Raw genomic sequence first — 18,590 nt, forward strand, 5'->3', positions numbered from 1 at the left:
TCCTGAGAGAGGCTTCTGAAACTGTTGACTCCTGGCTTTCTGGAGTGTGGCTGAATTCCTCACCCCCTCGCCCCCAAAAAAGTTCCCAGAAATTCATTTTCTGCTCAAATTCATCAAAATTCGTTCTCATTCCTTAGAACTCACATGAAATGTGCTTCTTGGCTCAGCCAGTGGCTGTGGGCATGGTCAGTACTTCCTCAGGCCAAAAAAAAAAAAAAAAAAAAAAATCCTATTGAGGAAAGGGTCACACCTAGTATTTTGTCTTGAAACAGAGGATTAAAGATGATGTAAGGAAAGACACTGAGCTAACAGAGAACACAGAACACCAAGGTAATGCTGAGTTTTGATAAGCAAGTCTCTGTTTTTCTATGTTCAGGGAATGGCACCAACAGAAGAAAGCTGGCACTGCTCAGGATGTCTTCTTTCAGTGACTGCCATTAACCATACTGCATATGCTCTTATCCTTTTGGGCCATAACCACATTCATCCACTTGTTATATTTCATTTTCAGAAAGGCATCATTCACTGCACTCAATTTGTCTAACAGAGTATAATCAAGGGTTTTTTTTTTCAACATTAATCAAGAAATTCCTCCATCTGCAAAAGTCAGGTTATGCCATTAAATACAGCCAAGATCATAAAACACAAATGTTATTAAGGTCTACTGAATCTTGAGATTTATTCACTAGAATACACAGGGAAAGGGAAAAAGTTTGCCCTTGTGAAAGGTGTGTATCATTTTTTAGAAAGAGCTTCTGAAAGCCTCAAACATGTGTGACTGTGCTAATAGCCCTTACAAAGGTATTTTATACAATCTATGCTGAGTCAGCTAGGAGTTAACAGAAGGCTGGATGCAGACGGTAAAACAACCCTGCAGATCTGTTGTTATTAAGGATGACCTTTGGAAGTCTCAAACTGTAACCACAAAGGTTGTTCCCATTGCATTCATACTGTATACACACATACCTGAAAAGCCTTCCTACCAGTAATATTTAAAATAAGCACACTTAATACTGCCAGTCACATGTACGGAATGTTCATTCTGTAACTGTGTGTGGCAAACCCAAGATATCCCACCATTCCAATAAAAAAAAAAAAAAGGCGAGGAAATAGCTTTAACACACCATTAACGTATGCTATTACACTTTTCCAGTGAAAGATAACAAAGCCCATATAAAATTTAAAGACAGAGGAAAAACTCGACTTTCAGCCATTTGTATCTCCCTTAAGTTTTCATGCCCTGCCATCTGGAACACTTACCCACTTCCCTTCCAGAAGTCCTCTAGCTCTGCATTAGGGATCTTGTTGCCCCTGACTGACACCCACATATGGAACATTTGGCATGCCTCCATGGCAACACGGGAGCCCTGAAGTTTACAAAAGCGTTCATGTGAGAGAGGATGCTCACACACTCCTGCCCAATCCTCCAAAGATGTACTAATGATGCTAACTGACTACATCCAAGGAGCCAGAGGAAAAATAATCTGAGGGTTGCAGAGAACCCACTCAAGCTGTCACTGCAAAGCTGGTCCTCCCAAGAGCAAAGGAAGCAGCATGCAATCTAGCTCAAGTCACATCTACTTCACTCTTAAACTTCTTCCTTCAAGTGGGGCTTCCCTGCAAACAGGACTGGTCTTCAAAGTCTCCCAGAGCCCCTCTATCTTAGCCAGGTTGCTCAAGTCAATTTTATTCTTTCCCAACAGGATCCAGTTGGAAAATATCAAGCCTTTAGAATGCAGCAGCAAGGGAAAGGGGACTACGCAGCAACGGGGAGTATGGGAGAAGCTCTCCTGGTGTTGACTTAGGGATGAAGGCGCCAGGCTGCTGCCAGAAGTGGGGTCACCAGCAGAAGAACTGTTTTCTCTGATAAGGATGTCCCACCATTTTCAAGCTGTTCGTTAAAGTTACACAGGTCCTTCTTGCAGCAGTGGTACTTTAGCTCGCTTTCCTTCAAGTGGGTTGAAATGTCATTGAAATTGCAATCCGCAAACTTCCAACACTGGTTATATACTTGTAACCCTGTGGGGAGACACACATACAACGGTAAGAAAGTAAGTGGGAAGAGTTCTGTATCTGCCTTTGAACCCTCAATTATATTTCGTATGTATCCTGTGCAAGTAGAGACATCTAGACAAGATGCTCATCCCAGGTGGGTTATAAAGGAGAACAATTAAGTAAATAATGATACACCTCTAGAGCTTTTCCAGAAAACCAAGGGTCTCATCATAGCCAGTATAGTTGTGGGGATGGGGAGAGGAACAGGCATTTATACTGTTAAGAGGGAAATCTGCTAATATCTGCCAAGATTTTAAACACATGCCCCCTTTGATCCAGCAATTCCACTTTCAGAGTTTACACTATGAAGTTACTTGGGGTTTTCTTCCTTTTCCTTATTTTTATTTTTATTTTTTGGAGATAAGGTCTCACTTTCTTGCCCAGTCATCTGGTCTTGAACTCCTGGGTTCAAGTGATCCTCCTGCTTCAGTCTCCCAAAGTGACAGGATTATAGGGGTGGGCCACCATGCCCAGCCAAAGCTATGTATAAAAGAGGTTAAGATATATGCTCAAGAATGGCCACTGCAGCACTGAACAGTATCTGTACAGAAAAAAGCCTGAAAAAAACTCAGTCCATTAATTTTTTAAAAGTGTTTAAAGAAATTACAATAGAATTTCTTACAATGCAAGTCCATGTAGATAAGAAATGACATGGGCCTACGAGTGCTAACATGGAAGGAGCTTGATTTAAAAAAAAAAAAAAAAAGGTGGGGATGGGCAGAAAATAGGTAAATTGGACTCCATCAAAATTTAAAACTTCTGTGCTTCAAAGGACATTATCAAAAAATAAAAAGATAACTCACAGAAAGGGAGAAAATGTTTGCAAATCACATGGAAAACACTAAGCGCGGTGGCTCACACCTGTAATCCCAACACTTTGGGAGGCCGAGACGGGATAATTGTTTGAGGCCGGAAGTTTGAGACCAGCCTCGTCAACATGGCAAGACCCCCCTCTCTATTTTTTTTTTAAAGTCATATGGAAGAGCATAGTATTCAGGATATAAAAAACATTCTTAAACTCTACAATAAAAAGACTAACCCAATTAAAATATGGGCAATGAGGCCAGTGTGGTGGCTCACACCTGTAATCCCAGCACTTTAGGAGGCTGAAGTGAGAGGACTGCTTGAGGCCAGCCTGGGCAACATAGTGATATCCCAACTCTACACACAAAAAAAAATTTTTAAATTAGCCAGGCAGGGTGTTGCAGCTTTAGTCTTAGCTACTTGGGAGGCTGAGGCAGGAGGATCACTTGGACTCAGGACTTTAAGGCTGCAGTGAGCTATGATTGTACCACTGCATTCCAGCCTGGGCAACAAAGCAAGACCCTGGCTCTTTAAAAAAAAAAAAAAAAAAAAAAAAAAAAAAAAGGGCAAAGGATTTGAATAAACATTTCTCCAAAGAAGATTCTCAAATGGCCAATAAGTACATGAAAAGATGCTTGATACCATTAGTCATTAGGAACATGCAAATCAAAATCACAGTGAGATACCACTTTATACTCACTAGGATGGCTAAGATCAAGAAAATGGCAAATAGCAAATGTTGCAAGGAAGTGGAAAAAATTGGAACCCTCAAACATTGCTGGTGGGAATGTAAAATGGTACAGATACACTGGACAAATCTGGCATTTCCGCAAATAGTTAAAGATAGAGTTACCCATTTGACTGAGCAATTCCACTCCCAAGTGTATATACTTCTGCCATTCTCTGGAAGGATTCCCAAGTAATTTAATGGTGTTATCATCATGGAAGAATACACTTCATTTATGTTTCTATTGAGTTTTAAAATTTGCCACTTGGATGATTTATTTTAAAATATTTAAAACTTCATTTTAAAATCATTAGATTATTCAGTAATACAGGAAAAGTTTCTATAAAACATGCCATCATGGTCCCATTTTGGAAAATAGCCTTGGGCACACAGGAAAATAAAGGCCAGAAGTATATGCTCCAAGTATATTATCATAGTTTTTTAATATTCAGAAAAGCATGTTAGGTGAAAATGTATTAGTTGAGAGTGGTGTTATGGCAGATTTTCTTCTCCAAAAATAACTGAGTGCCTATGTGCTAGATACTGGGGCATAAGAAGGTATTTGTCCTTGCCCTGAAACTGTTTTCTTATCTTCTGTGCTGGAAAGAAAAAAATGCAGATGCATACTTCCTTATTTCAGGTTTGTAGCTAATTTACCCAATTCCATGAAAAGCCTGGAACACAACACTTCTCAGTTTATAACTGCAGGCATAACTGTCCTTTCCTTCTCCTCTGAGGGGATGGGTATCTGGACTGGAATTTAATGAAGTTTGGTCAAGTGGCAGAGTCCAGATAGAGTATTCTAGAAATGCCTCTACTTGCTGGAGTCTTAACTAAATAACTGGAAGCTTCTAATATTGTGCTAGAGGCTGCTGGTGATTCAGACAAGTTACTGCTTTATGTAATAGTAAGTAAGCACTGGAACTTGAAAAGCTTTAAAGCTATCAGAATTTTAATTAGGGAAGCCTAGCAGCTTGGGGAGAACAGACAGTAATTTATTAATCATTGCTACCAATTAATCATTTACTATGTGTCCTGCAGCATACCAAAGTGCTTTACTTGAATTATCATATTCAAATAATTACCAGCCTTACGATGGTAATCTTCTCACCAAAGCCAGCCTCGGAATTATCCACATAAAAGTGGATTATATCAGAGTCCCTGGAGTGTTAGAGGTTTTCTCCTCCCCACTCTTTTTGAATACCTTGGCTCAAGTCTATCTAAAGCCAACAGTCTTCAGTTGTCCTGGGCACCCTTAAATGTGGTCCTTGTTCAGAACGTCATTATAGCAATGACTACTCAGCACTGTCATCAGAGGCCCCTTCAAGACTAATTTAACCTGGCTTATACTTCCATGGTTTATACTGCTAGGATGCTAGTAAATATTGGTTGAATTAGCAGCCAACCTATCTCTCTTCTAGACTTACTTTGCATAGCACCATCATATCCGTCGCTATGCGAACGTCATAGAGTACAGTTACACAAACTTACATGGACTAGCCTAGTACACACTCAGGCTATGTGGTATGTCCTGTTGCTCCTGGGCTACAAACCTGTACAGCATGTTACTCTACTGAATACTGTAGGCAACTGTAACACAGTGGTAAATATTTGTGTATCTAACCATATCTAAACATAGAAAAGGTACAGTAAAAATGTGATACAAAGATTTTTTAAATGGTACACCTGTACAGGGAGGCACTGACCGTGAATGGAGCTTGTGGGACTGGAAGTCAGTGAATGAGTGGTGAATGTATACATTAGTGTACACTACTGTAGGTGTTTTAAATATTGTACATTTAGTCCATACTAAGTTTATTTTAAGAAATCAACCCTAGTTTGCTGCCACTTTACTTTAGAAACTTAATTTTAAATGTTTTTACCTTTGTAATAATAGTGTAAGACACAAACATGTTATACAGTTGTACAAAAATATTTTATTTCTATTCTTTCTTTATAAGCTTTTTTATTTTTATTTATTTATTTTTGAGATGGAGCCTCGCTCTGTCACCCAGGCTGGAGTGCAGTGGCGTGATCTCGGCTCACTGCAAGCTCCGCCTCCCGGGTTCATGCCATTCTTATGCCTCAGCCTCCTGAGTAGCTGGGACTATAGGTGCCCGCCACCATGCCCAGCTAATTTTTTGTATTTTTAGTAGAGACAGGGTTTCAGCATGTTAGCCAGGATGGTCTGATCTGCTGACCTTGTGATCCATCCACCTCGGCCTCCCCAAGTGCTGGGATTACAGGTGTGAGCCACCACGCCCAGTCAGAAGCTTTTTTATTTAATTATTTTTTTTTATTTTAAAAACTTTTTTTTGTTGTTGTTAAAAACGAAGACACAAGCACACACATTAGCCTAGTCCTACACAGGGTCAGGATCATCAGTATCACTGTTTTCCACCTCTTCATCTTGTCCCACTGGAAGGTCTTCGGGGGTAAAAGTACGCATGGGGCTGTCCTGTCCTAGGACAACAATGCCTTCTTCTGGAATACCTCCTGAAGGGATCTGCCTGCTGAGGCTGGGTTGTTTTTCTTTTTTGCTTTGTCTTTTTTTTCTTTGTAGAAATAAAAGAAAAAAAAAGCCTTGTTCTGTCACCCAGGCTGGAGTGCAGTGGCACAATCTCAGCTCACTGCAACCTCTGCTTCCCGGGTCAAGCAATTCTCCTGCCTCAGCCTCCTGAGAGGCTGTTTTACAGTTAACATTTTTTTTAAATAAGTAGAAGGAGTACATGCTAAAATGATTTTAAAAATATAGTAAATACACAAGCCAGTAACACAGTCATTATAAAATATATACTGTACATAATTATCAAAATATCAAGTATTATATATTGTGTTATATTTTAGTTTTGTAAGAAACTACCAAACTGTCATCCACAGTAGCTATACTGGTTTGCATTCCCACTAGGAATGAATCAAAGTTCCCACTGCAGCTGGGCGTGGTGGCTCACGCCTGTAATCCCAGCACTTTGGGAGGCCGAGGCAGGCAGTCACTTGAGGCCAGGAGTTTGAGATGAGCCTGGGCAACACAGTGAAACCCTGTCTCTACTAAAAATATAAAAATTAGCTGGGCATGGTGGCTTATGGCTGTAATCCCAATTACTTAGGAGGCTGAGGCATGAGAATCACTTGAACCCTGGAGGCAGAGATTGCACCACTGCCCTCTAGCCTAGGTGACAGAGCAAGACCTTGTCTCAAAAAACAAAAAACAAACCAAAACAAAAAAACAAAGTTCCCATTGTTCCACATCCTCAACCAGCATCTGGAGTTGTCAGAGTTGTGGAGTTGGGTCGTTTTAATAGGTGTGTCTCATTTTTGTTTACATTAACCATTTATAAGAAATTTTGGGATTTAAGAGCTGGAAAAAGATCTTGGCTCTGACCTCTCCTCTCCTCCCTACCTCTGCTGTCCAACACATACATTTCATAAATGAAAAACAGAGGTGGAAAGAACTAGCTGGTGGCAAGACAGACGTCAGTGCTCCTAATTGCTGCTCTAATATTCATTCAACACATAGTAATTGCTCTGATCATCTCATTTGGAAATTATACTTAGTTTAATTATACTTAGTAGTGAGGAGTCCAAGAGACACAGTTGATCAAGCTAAAGAGCCAGGTCTTCTGTGCTCATATATAATGACCATGTTTTCTCTAGGGGCCTTACTACGCTTTCTACATTAACAGTGAATGAACACGGTCTTCCAATGGAGGCAGAGGGACTGGTCCCCTACAGAATCAAGAACTCTGAATGGAGGGTTTGCAGTTTTAGCTGCAATTCAGCAATTTGTATCAAAATTATCAGATGCTCCTAGTTTTTTAGACAGGGTAACTATAATTTGTCTTTGGTTATTGAGGGATTTCTCCTTTCTGGGGAAGTTAATCTTCTTTATCTCAGGCTTTTGTGAACCTGTGGGTGTCCCAAGGCTTTTCTGAGTTTACCTGACATGTTCACCATTTCTTGATGTTGACATTGGGGGGAGTTGGTGTAGAAGATCTAAGAGTACAAAGAATCTTGTGGAGTGTTTTTATGATTAATCTCTTAGAAATCTAAGCCTGGGGGTTTTACCTTGGACACTAAGAACATTCTGAAACCATCATTCCTCGCTGGCATCATTTGCACACATCGATTCTATCCAGAACCATACCAGCAAGAACAAAGGGCATGTCTTTGCTGGTTTCTTTCCTCTGTCTACCACTTCCTAAACTCCATTTTAACAGGGTTGATGGAGGTGAATATTCTGTAGTCTCACAAATTTGGAAAATGCAGACTGGACAGGACTGGTGCATGTTAGTATTGCCCACCCCCACATTCATGAGCACGTTGCTCTGAGGCTACCGAGCCCTGGTACCAGATGCTGCCCCTCGCAGGCACACCTCCTACTTATCCCTCTTACCTCCTACTTGTCCTTTGAGTTCAGCTTGAGTCTCCTCAGGACTCTAAAAATACCAGATACCCCATAGAATGAGACAAAGGCATACATAAAGTCATGTAGGACAGTCAAACAGGCCTTTGTCATGATTTTAACTGTATGTGTCTTTTCTTTATCTTTGCATCCCTAGCTCCTAACCTTCTGCTGGGCACACAGTAGGTTCTCCAAGGTTTGGGAGGCAGCACAGGGCTTCTGTTAAAGGGTACAAAGCTTTGGAAACAGATGGATTTCCATGTTCAATTCCTGAGTTGGTTACTTGACAATAGTTTGCTGCTTAATCTGAGCCTCAGTTTCCACATTTATCAAATGGAAATAAAAGATCACCACCCTTAGAAGTACAAAACATTAAATTTAAAATGCATGCACATGTATACATATGTAACAAACCTGCACGTTGTGCACATGTACCCTAGAACTTAAAGTATAACAAAAAACAAAGGCATGGACAAACTGCTTTACCCAATACACACCTGTTGCTAATAAACAGCAGCTATTACTTGATGCAAGTCTAATGGCGATTACAGTGGCACAATTTTCTTCCCAGGCACTTATTACCCCTTTACATTTAGGAGACAGACAGGGCAGGCTCTTACCAGCTCTGGCAATGAGACACACATCAAAACCAGATGAACAATTGATGGCTGTTTTGCAGTCAGTAGTTGGGTTAGAACAGCTGTAGCACTGCAGGCTATGACCTAGAATCAGGAAGAAAGTAAGGATCTCTTAAAGCAACACTGACTTGTTCCCTGGCAGCCCACCATCTCCATTAATATGGGCCCAAAGTCGGCAACTTGTGGTATACTTCCATTCCCGCACAAATGTATAGCGGTCATATCTTTCCAAATTGAAACTACAGTTCCAGCAACATTTTTTGGAACCTGATGCAAGCACAAAGAAAATATCCACATTTGAAAATCCATCTAACTGTGCAATTGAGAAGCTTCCTCCTAACCTGCAACTGGAAGGAGATTAGTCTGCAATGTAATGATGTGTTAAGAGGAAATTACCAAGAGAAACAAACAGAATTCTGTGTCTTCCAAGCAATGAATATGCCCAATTAAATCACATCCTTGTGGGTTGATGATCAGTGTCTGGCAATACCTATCTGCATGAAAATACATTTTCAAAAATGAAATACGTAAAATGTCATCACAGATCAGTATTAACAGATGAACATCTGCAACTGATTTGATGAGAGGGAACACTAATTTTGAACCTCAATTAAGCAAATGGTTATCCTCCTAAAAAGAATTCTATTCCCCTCATTGGTAGATGCGTATTATATGGTTGGGCTCAATTATTATGTTGTGAATTTTGTCAATAAAAAAAAAATCTGTGAAAATTTTGTTTCTTCTCTTATTATTGAGGTAAGTCTCATAATACCCTTGATTTTGCCTCTTGACCTGCAAAGCTTAAAATATTTACTATCTGGGCCAGGCGCGGTGGCTCACGCCTGTAATCTCAGCACTTAGGGAAGCCGAGGAGGGTAGATCACCTGAGGTCAGGAGTTTGACACCCGCCTGGCCAACATAGCGAAACCCCGTCTCTACTAAAAATACAAAAATTAGCCAGGCATAGTGGTGCGCACATCTAATCCCAGCTACTTAGGAGGCTGAGGCAGGAGAGTCACTTGAACCCAGGAGGCAGAGGTTGCAGTGAGCCAAGATTGCACTACTGCATTCCAGCCTGGGTGACAGAGTGAAACTATTAAAAAAAAAAAAAAAAATTGCCAGCTGGTCCTGTACAGAAAAAGTTTGATAACTTCTGGGATAAGGTATCATTACTGAACTACCTGCTTCTAAGGGACTGACCAAATGCCAGGAGTACACATTGTCAAAGACAAGACAACAGCTGTGCACTTTAAACCCATGGCCATAGGAGAGCTGGGTACCAGCAGACATGTGAGGGTCATCTTACGTCAGAAGCAAATTGCCTCCACTTCCCTAGTTTGAAAAACAATTATTGCTCGCAGTCAATTCTTAGGACTCATCCTTGCTAGCTGTCAGGTTTTACTGGGTTATTTTCCTTCTCCATTTTATAACAACAGTGACAAGAAAAGATGAGTTACAGTCCACATGTGTGATGGGGAGAGACTGAGGAAGCAAGAGTTGGAAGGAAATCGTCCTGGTTTGTATAAATAACCCCTTTTCCATCATCAGAGATAAACTATCTTCCTGCCATGTGACTTCTGCCATGTAATCAGTATATGGCAGAACCCACCTGTGTGAAAAGACATTTTCAAAGAGGAAACATGTAAAATTTCATAAAAGAATGTCATGGTTAAACCAAGTGTGGGTTTTAGAGCCCAAGAGCTGACTTCTAGTTCTAAGGCTGAAGCCTAGGTTTATCACCATGGAAAGAGGAGATTTTTCAGTGGAAAGTCCAGTGGAAGGAAGGTGGGTCCTCACTTCCTGAGCACAGAGAGGAACCCAGTTCTCTAGAGCATCTGAAATGGCCATGCTTGCCCTCACAGGTGTGAAATCCTACCCAACAGAGGATCCCTCTGACTTGTGAAGGTTCCAGATTAATGCCTTGAAATATTAGTTTTAAAAAACAACAACAGTAACAACAACAACAAAAACTAGGCCAGGTGTGGTGGCTCACACCTATAATCCCAGCAGTTTGGGAGACCAAGGTGGGTGGATCACTTGAAGCCAGGAGTTTGAGACCACCCTGGCCAACATGGTGAAACCCCACCTCTACAGAATATACAAAAATTAGCCAGGCGTGGTGGCACATGCCTGTAATCCCAGCTATTCAGGAGGCTAAGGCACGAGAATCACTTGAGTTTGGGAGGTGGAGGTTGCAGTGAGCCAAGATTGCACCACTGCACTCCAGTCTGGGAGACAGAGCGAGACCCATGTCTACATAAAATAAAATAAAATAAAAATAAAAAAATAAAAATAAAATAAAACCAACCTCCTCCTTCCCCACTTTTTTGCAGATAACAAGACAGATGTCTGGAGAGGTGACGTGACTCACCCAAGGACACCTGGCTACAAAGCAGCAGAGCTGGCGGCAGCCTCGGCAGCCTCGGGGCCTGTGGGCAGGGCCCTATCCACCGGCTTTGTTTGTTCTCCCCTACTGTCAGCCTGTGGCTGTCATGACTGTATGAGAAGGAAGCCACAAGGAGAAGGCACAAAGATGCAGTTTTTCTCTGGTCCCTTCCTTGTGCCCGACGTGTATTCATGCGCATGAAATGGAAAGAATCTAAGATGACAGGTCATTTTTGAGGGTCATTTTAAAAGGTTACCTGTAGATGTGGATTTTTGTACTGACCAGATCCTGGGCTCATTTGGGTTCTTGAGAAACCTTTAGAGGGAAAGGCTAAAACCCATGGTTGGAGCGTCTGTGGGCAAAAGTATTCATGGCAAACACGTTCATTCAGTGTTCAAATATCTGTGCATTGATGTGCTAAGCTCTTCATAGGATTGTTAAAGCTTTTCATAGGATTGTTAAGAGAAGTAGGCTCAATTATCTTCATCCCCATTTTGCAAGAGAAAACTAAGACTAAGATGTTAACTAAACTGTTCAAAGCCACACAGCTACTAAGTGACCGAGCTGAGCTCAAACTCAGGCTGTCAGTTCTAAAATCCAAGGTTGGTTAACCATGATGTTCTAATTGACCTGAGTGGGAAGAGAAGGAAACTATAGATTATGGGGGAAACTGAGGTCAAAAACAGGGCCAGGTGCAATGGCTCAGGCCTGTAATCCCAACACTTTGGGAGGCTGAGCTAGGTGGATCATTTGAGGTCAGGAATTCTAGACCAGCCTGGCCAACGTGATGAAACCCTGCCTCTACTAAAAATACAAAAATTAGCCAAGCATGGTGGCATGCACCTATAATCCCAGCTACTCAAAAGACAGAGGCACGAGAATCGCTGGAACCTGGGACACGGAGGTTGTAGTGAACCAAGATCATGCCACTGCCCTCCAGCCTGGGCGACAGAGTGAGACTCTGTCCCCCTGAAAAAAACAAACAAACAAACAAACAAAAAAACAAGCAATAGGTCAGTGGACAACGGTTTGATATTTTAGCCACTAAGCCAGGGTAGACGAGATTTCCCCTGGGCTACGAGAGGCAGAGTTCAGAGGAAAGTTCCACTGCAGGGTTCTCAGACCCTTTGGGCAGCAGCAAAGAAGGCCTCTCATCTGTGGGCGTGTGAGCTTCACATCTCAATTCTCTGAGAAAGGGCTGATGTGCAACCCAAGACTTGTCACAGAGAAGCTGATGGTCCCAAGCTTGCTCCATAAACAAATGCAGACTGCTAGAAGTAGGATGTCACTGGGCTATTAAAATTCTAGAAAATATTCCAACTTGAGCAGCAGAGACAGAAAAAAAGAAGGAACAAAGAAAAATGAATAAATAAAAAATAACTATAGAAAAAATATAGTGTTTTAACACAGGTGAACCACATAACTGTGCACCCTGGCTAGAATCAAAGAAGTGGAAGGAGGGGTGCCACGACTTCTTTTTCTGCTCAGAAAGGGAGAGCATGTTAAAGTGTGTCCTGGGGCAAGTTACTACTTTGCCTTCATTTCCTCAGCTGTAATATGGGAGGCAATAGCACCGACCTCCCAGGATGGTTAGACGGATTTAAATGAGACAGGCTCTGGCACAGTCCCCAGTAAACAATAAGCAGTCAATACATGGTTGCTACTAATATTCTAAGACATGCTACGGTGGTGTGGAAATCTTTTTTTAAATTGCTCACTGTATTGCTACTTCCTTTTCTGCTCCCCCCACCAACCATATTTATAAAAAACAAAAATCCAGCAGCAGCTAAGACGTTATACCAACATGACACAGGCAGGCAACCACATCTGACCCTTACAATGAAGCATGTGTGTTTCCACTGTTATAGAAGTTGACTCAGAAGCACACAATTTCCTCCAGCAACCAGGGGAAGGGGGACTGAGGGGAAGCGGTGGCCCAGTGACAGGTGGCCTGGAGCAGGAGGGAAGAGCAGGGACTCTGTTGCCAGACTGTGTGTTCACATTCCAGTGTACCACTTCTGTGTGTTATCTGACAAGTTATTAATTTTGGGGGGAGCCTCAATCTTGTTGCTTGTAAAACAAGGACAAAAATACCACCAACTCCATCAGGTTGGCATGAGGATTAAATAAGCAAAAACACGTAAAATGCTTAGAGTAGTGACTGGCACATAAATGCTGTCAGGGTTAGTTAGCTGCTGCTGCTGTAACTATGACCATCATCATCATTAAAACATAGGAGGGGCCGGGTGCGGTGGCTCAAGCCTGTAATCCCAGCACTTTGGGAGGCCGAGACGGGCGGATCACGAGGTCACAAGATCAAGACCATCCTGGCTAACATGGCGAAACCCCATCACTACTAAAAAATACAAAAAACTAGCTGGGCGAGGTGGCGGGCGCCTGTAGTCCCAGCTACTTGGGAGGCTGAGGCAGGAGAATGGCATAAACCCGGGAGGCGGAGCTTGCAGTGAGCTGAGATCCGGCCACTGCACTCCAGCCTGGGTGACAGAGCGAGACTCCGTCTCAAAAAAAAAAAAAAAAAAAAAAAAAAACCCTGGAGGAGCCCTGGAGCAGGACTGAGCTCGGATGGCTCTAAGCAGAGTGGATCCCAAATGGACTTGCACAGCACTCTAAGAACGGTATCCACTGGTGTCCCCAAGCAGCTTATGGTGACAGGAGTGAAACTTCAGCCGCCGAGTGTTGACCCACCCCTGCCAAAAGCCACTTTGTAACCCAGGACGGGGCGGTAACTCAGGAAGATGCCCCACTGAGGACAAGGTCATAACACAGGAAGGAGCTGCCATACAACCCCAGACCTGTAACACTGGAAGGCAAAAGAAACAAAGCCAGGCCTAGAGGAGGAGCTGGGGCTGAAACTGAGGCTTAAGAAGGGAGTTCATGTCCAAGGCAGCCTAGATCCCTGTCCTGAGACTAGAGCACTCACCTGAATGGCAGAAGACAGCCAGGACAAGCAGCAGCCCAAACAGGACAGACCCTCCTTGGATTCCCATTGTGATTGTCCACAGAACCTGGAAGGAAGGGACAGGCAGGACTGTCAGGAACCAACAAATGACTGCTGGTTGTCTCAAAAACCAAGGGCTGGAAGGCCAAGGAGGCTTCTGAGAGGAACATTTACAGGGGAAGTCAAGGCACACTGAATCCCCAGGCCATGCCCTAGCTCTAACCCACAGCACCATATACCCTTCAGTAGGCTCAGTCCCTATAAGCCCCAGTGTGCACTACCACACCGTGGGAATAACACTATCTTCCCCATCAGGGTTATTGACTCAAATGACAATATGACCAAATTGACTCATACAGCCACTGTGGTTCCCACTCTACTGGCCCCACTGCAAGCTGCTGGCTGAAACAGAGGGCCACTTCTCTGAGCCATAGCACTACGTGAATCAGACCAAAGGGGTGACTCTGGAAGGCACCAGCATGCATTCAGCAGCAGAACAGGGAGCAACGGCTTAGCATACCTGGAAGCTCTGGCTCCTCACTGTAAGAATTATAGGCCGGGCGCGGTGGCTCAAGCCTGTAATCCCAGCACTTTGGGAGGCCGAGACGGGCGGATCACGAGGTCAGGAGATCGAGACCATCCTGGCTAACACGGTGAAACCCTGTCTCTACTAAAATACAAAAAACTAGCCGGGCAAGGTGGCGGGCGCCTGTAGTCCCAGCTACTCCGGAGGCTGAGGCAGGAGAATGGTGTAAACCTGGGAGGCGGAGCTTGCAGTGAGCTGAGATCCGGCCACTGCACTCCAGCCTGGGAGACAGAGCCAGACTCCGTCTCAAAAAAAAAAAAAGAATTATAATGGGGACACTTGCTTGCTCTCTTTGGGCACATGAAGAGAGGTATTGGGCAACTTTGTAAGCTTCCATTACGCAAATGCCTAGATGTGTAGTGATAGCATCAGGTGAGAAGGAAAGGGTGAAATGCTTCCAACCTACCCAGTAAAGAAGCTAAGGCATGGGGAGGTTTTGAACTTGCCTAAGTACAAAGCATCCATAGCAGAACTAAGAAATTTCCCAACTCCAACCCTACATCCCTGAACCCATCTTGAAAAAAGGAGGTGGCAGCGCCTGTAAACCAGGGTACTCCATATTCTAGTCTCCAGAGTCCCACAGGCCCGGACAGACAGATGGGTTCTTGGAAGGGTGAGTCACCTGCCCTCCCTAAGTCAGAAATGCAGAGTTCCCTGGGAAACTGACAATCCTGACAATCCTTACTGTCCCTTCCTTCCAGGTTCTGTGGAATCATCACCTCTCACATCTTGAAGGTCATCTGCTACTTAGGAATTTGCTGATACAGGCCAGTGGAGGACTGAGAAGTTCCAGGAAAAGGGCAGGGTCTGACATTGTTCAAAAAAGAAAACAATCAGTGAGTCAAGCCTGGAGATGTGGGTGGTGGAGGTAAGAAAGAGGTGGGTTTATGATATGTGAGGAACCAGGAAGAAAGACAACTGTGGCCTGGCCTTTCCTTACAAATTGAGGGCTCCCCACCACCCACTGGGCTCTGAAACCTACAGCCTGCTATGGGACACCATCCCCCATGTGGACCTTCCTGGGGGCCTGGGCTCCAGCAGCCTGCCTGTTTCCCCATTTTCAGGGGTTTCTGAGTAGGAAGGGTGATTTACAGTCTCGGGTTAGAGAGGGCTCCAGTACACAAGGAACTGCTGCAAGTGAGCAGGGAGAGGAAGGTACTGGTCTGAGGTCCCCAAACAGAGAGCTCCAGACACTTCCTAAAAGTTAAGCATAGCACGATCGGAACCTGGGTATTATAGTGAGACCCTGTCTCTACAAAAATAAAAACATTTAAAAAAATTAGGCTGGTGTGGTGGCCCGTATCTGTAGTCCCAGCTACTTGGGAGGCTAAGGTGGGAGGATCGCTTGAGCCCAGGAGGTCAAGGCTACAGTGAGCTGTGACTGTGCCATTGCACTCCAGCCTGGATGACAGACCAAGACCCTGTCTCCAAACAAACAAACAAACAAAAAGCCAATGTAGCTACAATGTCAGGCATCCCCATGGAAGGAGGAAGGAAGGAACCTCCTGACCCGGGTTAGGCACTGGAAAGATGTCAGGCTGGCAGGAGCTGCCGGCTCAGGACACTTCCCTTGGAATGGTCCTTGACATAAATCACACCACCACAACACACAGGGTCCCTGACGGGGAGCTGTTCTTTGACGAAGTGCCTTAGAAAGAACTGGCCTGGGCGGAGCACGGTGGCTCACGCCTGTAATCCCAGCACTTTGGGAGGCCGAGGCGGGCGGATCACGAGGTCAGGAGATCGAGACCATCCTGGCTAACACGTGAAACCCCGTCTCTATAAAAATACAAAAAATTAGCTGGGTGTGGTGGTGGGCGCCTGTAGTCCCAGCTACTCGGGAGGCTGAGGCAGGAGAATGGCGTGAACCCAGGAGGCAGAGCTTGCAGTGAGCCGAGATTGCGCCACTGCATTCCAGCCTGGGTGACCAGTGAGACTCTGTCTCAAAAAAAAAAAAAGAAAGAAAGAAAGAACTGGCCTGCTTTCACAGGCGTTCCAGTTCATGAGTCTGGAGGCCTCTGAACAAGGCCAGATAGTTCTGGCTCTGTCACCTCTTTGCTGTATGTTAACCTCTGATCATGCTTTGGCTAGTAAGCATGGGGATACTTATGTGTACTACATAGCACAATGCCTGGCCAAAGATGGCACTCAAAAAGCTGTGGCCACTGTTAGTGCAACTTAGGCGTAATGAGGTTACCTGAGGAAGAAACTGCGTGGGGAGGGAGTGCTGGGGGGTGAAGGGTGGGAAGGCAGACAGAGGGTGATGTGAGGTGAGGAAGCCAGAGAAATACCCTGGGTTGAATAAGCAGGGGAGACCTCAGGCATCAAAGCTAAGGAAGCCCTCAGTTTTCTGGGATGGGTGGGGAGTGTCAAGTCTTATCTTCAGTTCCACATGACCAGCTGGTTGTTGCTATAGCTGATCCCATGACACGCTGCAGGGGAAGCCAAGATGGCAGAGAAAGGAAGTAGCTATGTGTAGATGCCCAGGTCAGGCTGTTTGATCAAAATAAGACCAGGCCTTTAGGAACCACTGCCAAAATACGAATTTCCAAGAGCAAAACGTTCATATGGAGTGTGTGTATGTGTATGGGGGGCGAAGGAGGGCGGGAGGCAGAAAAAGAAATAGCTGATTGTTTTAAGGCTATTTTATAAATGCCCTAAAACGTAGATGGTAACTAACACTAAGCAAGATCATTTACGGCTTTTATTTTTCTTCCTGATTCTTTACTTTTTTCCATCCTTTCCCCAAATATTCTATAATTAACCAAGTATTACTTTTACAATCAGAAACATCAGGAAAATCCACACATGACAATGTTCCTTTTCTAGTAGTCATAAATCATCTCTTTTGGTAAAACTACTCCCTAGTCTAAAACACCCTCCATTTTAAGTAAAAAAAAAAAAAGGAAGATGGTCATAAGTGAAGTGTAGATAAGATGATAAACGAACCAAAAGTGCTGCCATTCCACCCAAACCGAGCACTTAAATGCAAGATACACTCAGAAAGCATTAACATTCAACTCCAAACATCTCAGGACTCATTAATAACAGCGGGTTTGTCCCTAAAGACTGTTCTAATAATATTGCTACTGTTCTGAATAATTTTTAATTCTTCTAAAGAATGCACAACTGAAAAATCCCTCAAAGAAGATACGTAGGGACAAGTCTTCCCCATGATGAGGGAAGGACAGGTTTGGGTGGTGCGTAAGTTGACTCTAAAGCCATTTCCATAATGCGAGTTCTAGGTAGGCCTTTCATCACAGGAATAAGAAATAGTCAAGGTTATACAAACATTCTTTAAAATAGCAACAATTTAGTGACACACACATCCAAAGATAAGGAAATGAGCATATTATGTACACTTCCATGGTGGGGAACTGCATAGCCAGGAAAAGAATGGGCGTGGAAGGCTGCTTACAATGAATTAAGATCTACCAAGCAAATGCAAAGCAAAAAAAGCAGGGGTTGCAATCCTAGTCTCTGATAAAACAGACTTTAAACCAACAAAGATCAAAAGAGACAAAGAAGGGCATTACATAATGGTAAGGGAATCAATGCAACAAGAAGAGCTAACTATGCTAAATATATATGCACACAATACAGGAGCACCTAGATTCATAAAGCAAGTTCTTAGAGACCTACAAAGAGACTTAGACTCCCATACATAATAATGGGAGACTTCAACACCCCACTGTCAACATTAGACAGATCAACAAGACAGGAAATTAACAAGGATATCCAGGACTTGAACTCAGCTCTGGACCAAGCAGACCTAATAGACATCTACAGAACTCTCCATCCCAAATCAACAGAATATACATTCTTCTCAGCACCACATCGCAACTATTCTAAAATTGACCACATAACTGGAAGTAAAACACTCCTCAGCAAATGTAAAAGAACAGAAATTATAACAAACTGTCTCTCAGACCACAGTGCAATCAAACTAGAGCTCAGGATTAAGAAACTCACTCAAAACCACACAACTACATGGAAACTGAACAACCTGCTCCTGAATGACTACTGGGTACAT

The 18,590-nt window shown here is 43.5% G+C and overlaps 1 protein-coding gene across 2 annotated transcripts in view; it reads right to left on the reverse strand.

Moving 5' to 3' along the window:
- Nucleotides 1–339: 339 nt before the first annotated feature.
- Nucleotides 340–18,590, reverse strand: part of CD59 (CD59 molecule (CD59 blood group)) — a 23,432-nt gene continuing 5,181 nt past the window's right edge. For both annotated transcript variants that reach the window (XM_017849693.1, XM_017849692.1), the window contains 3 exons: nucleotides 13,954–14,038; nucleotides 8,609–8,710; nucleotides 340–2,019 (listed from right to left, as the gene is read on the reverse strand). In XM_017849693.1, the coding sequence (XP_017705182.1) occupies nucleotides 1,802–2,019; nucleotides 8,609–8,710; nucleotides 13,954–14,020 (387 nt within the window). In that variant the 5' untranslated portion in view covers nucleotides 14,021–14,038 and the 3' untranslated portion in view covers nucleotides 340–1,801. The remainder of the gene's footprint in view (nucleotides 2,020–8,608; nucleotides 8,711–13,953; nucleotides 14,039–18,590) is intronic.

The sequence above is a fragment of the Rhinopithecus bieti genome, unplaced genomic scaffold, assembly GCF_001698545.2.
Source record: "Rhinopithecus bieti isolate Rb0 unplaced genomic scaffold, ASM169854v2 scaffold_32083, whole genome shotgun sequence".
In the NCBI taxonomy this organism is placed as follows: Eukaryota; Metazoa; Chordata; class Mammalia; order Primates; family Cercopithecidae; genus Rhinopithecus; species Rhinopithecus bieti.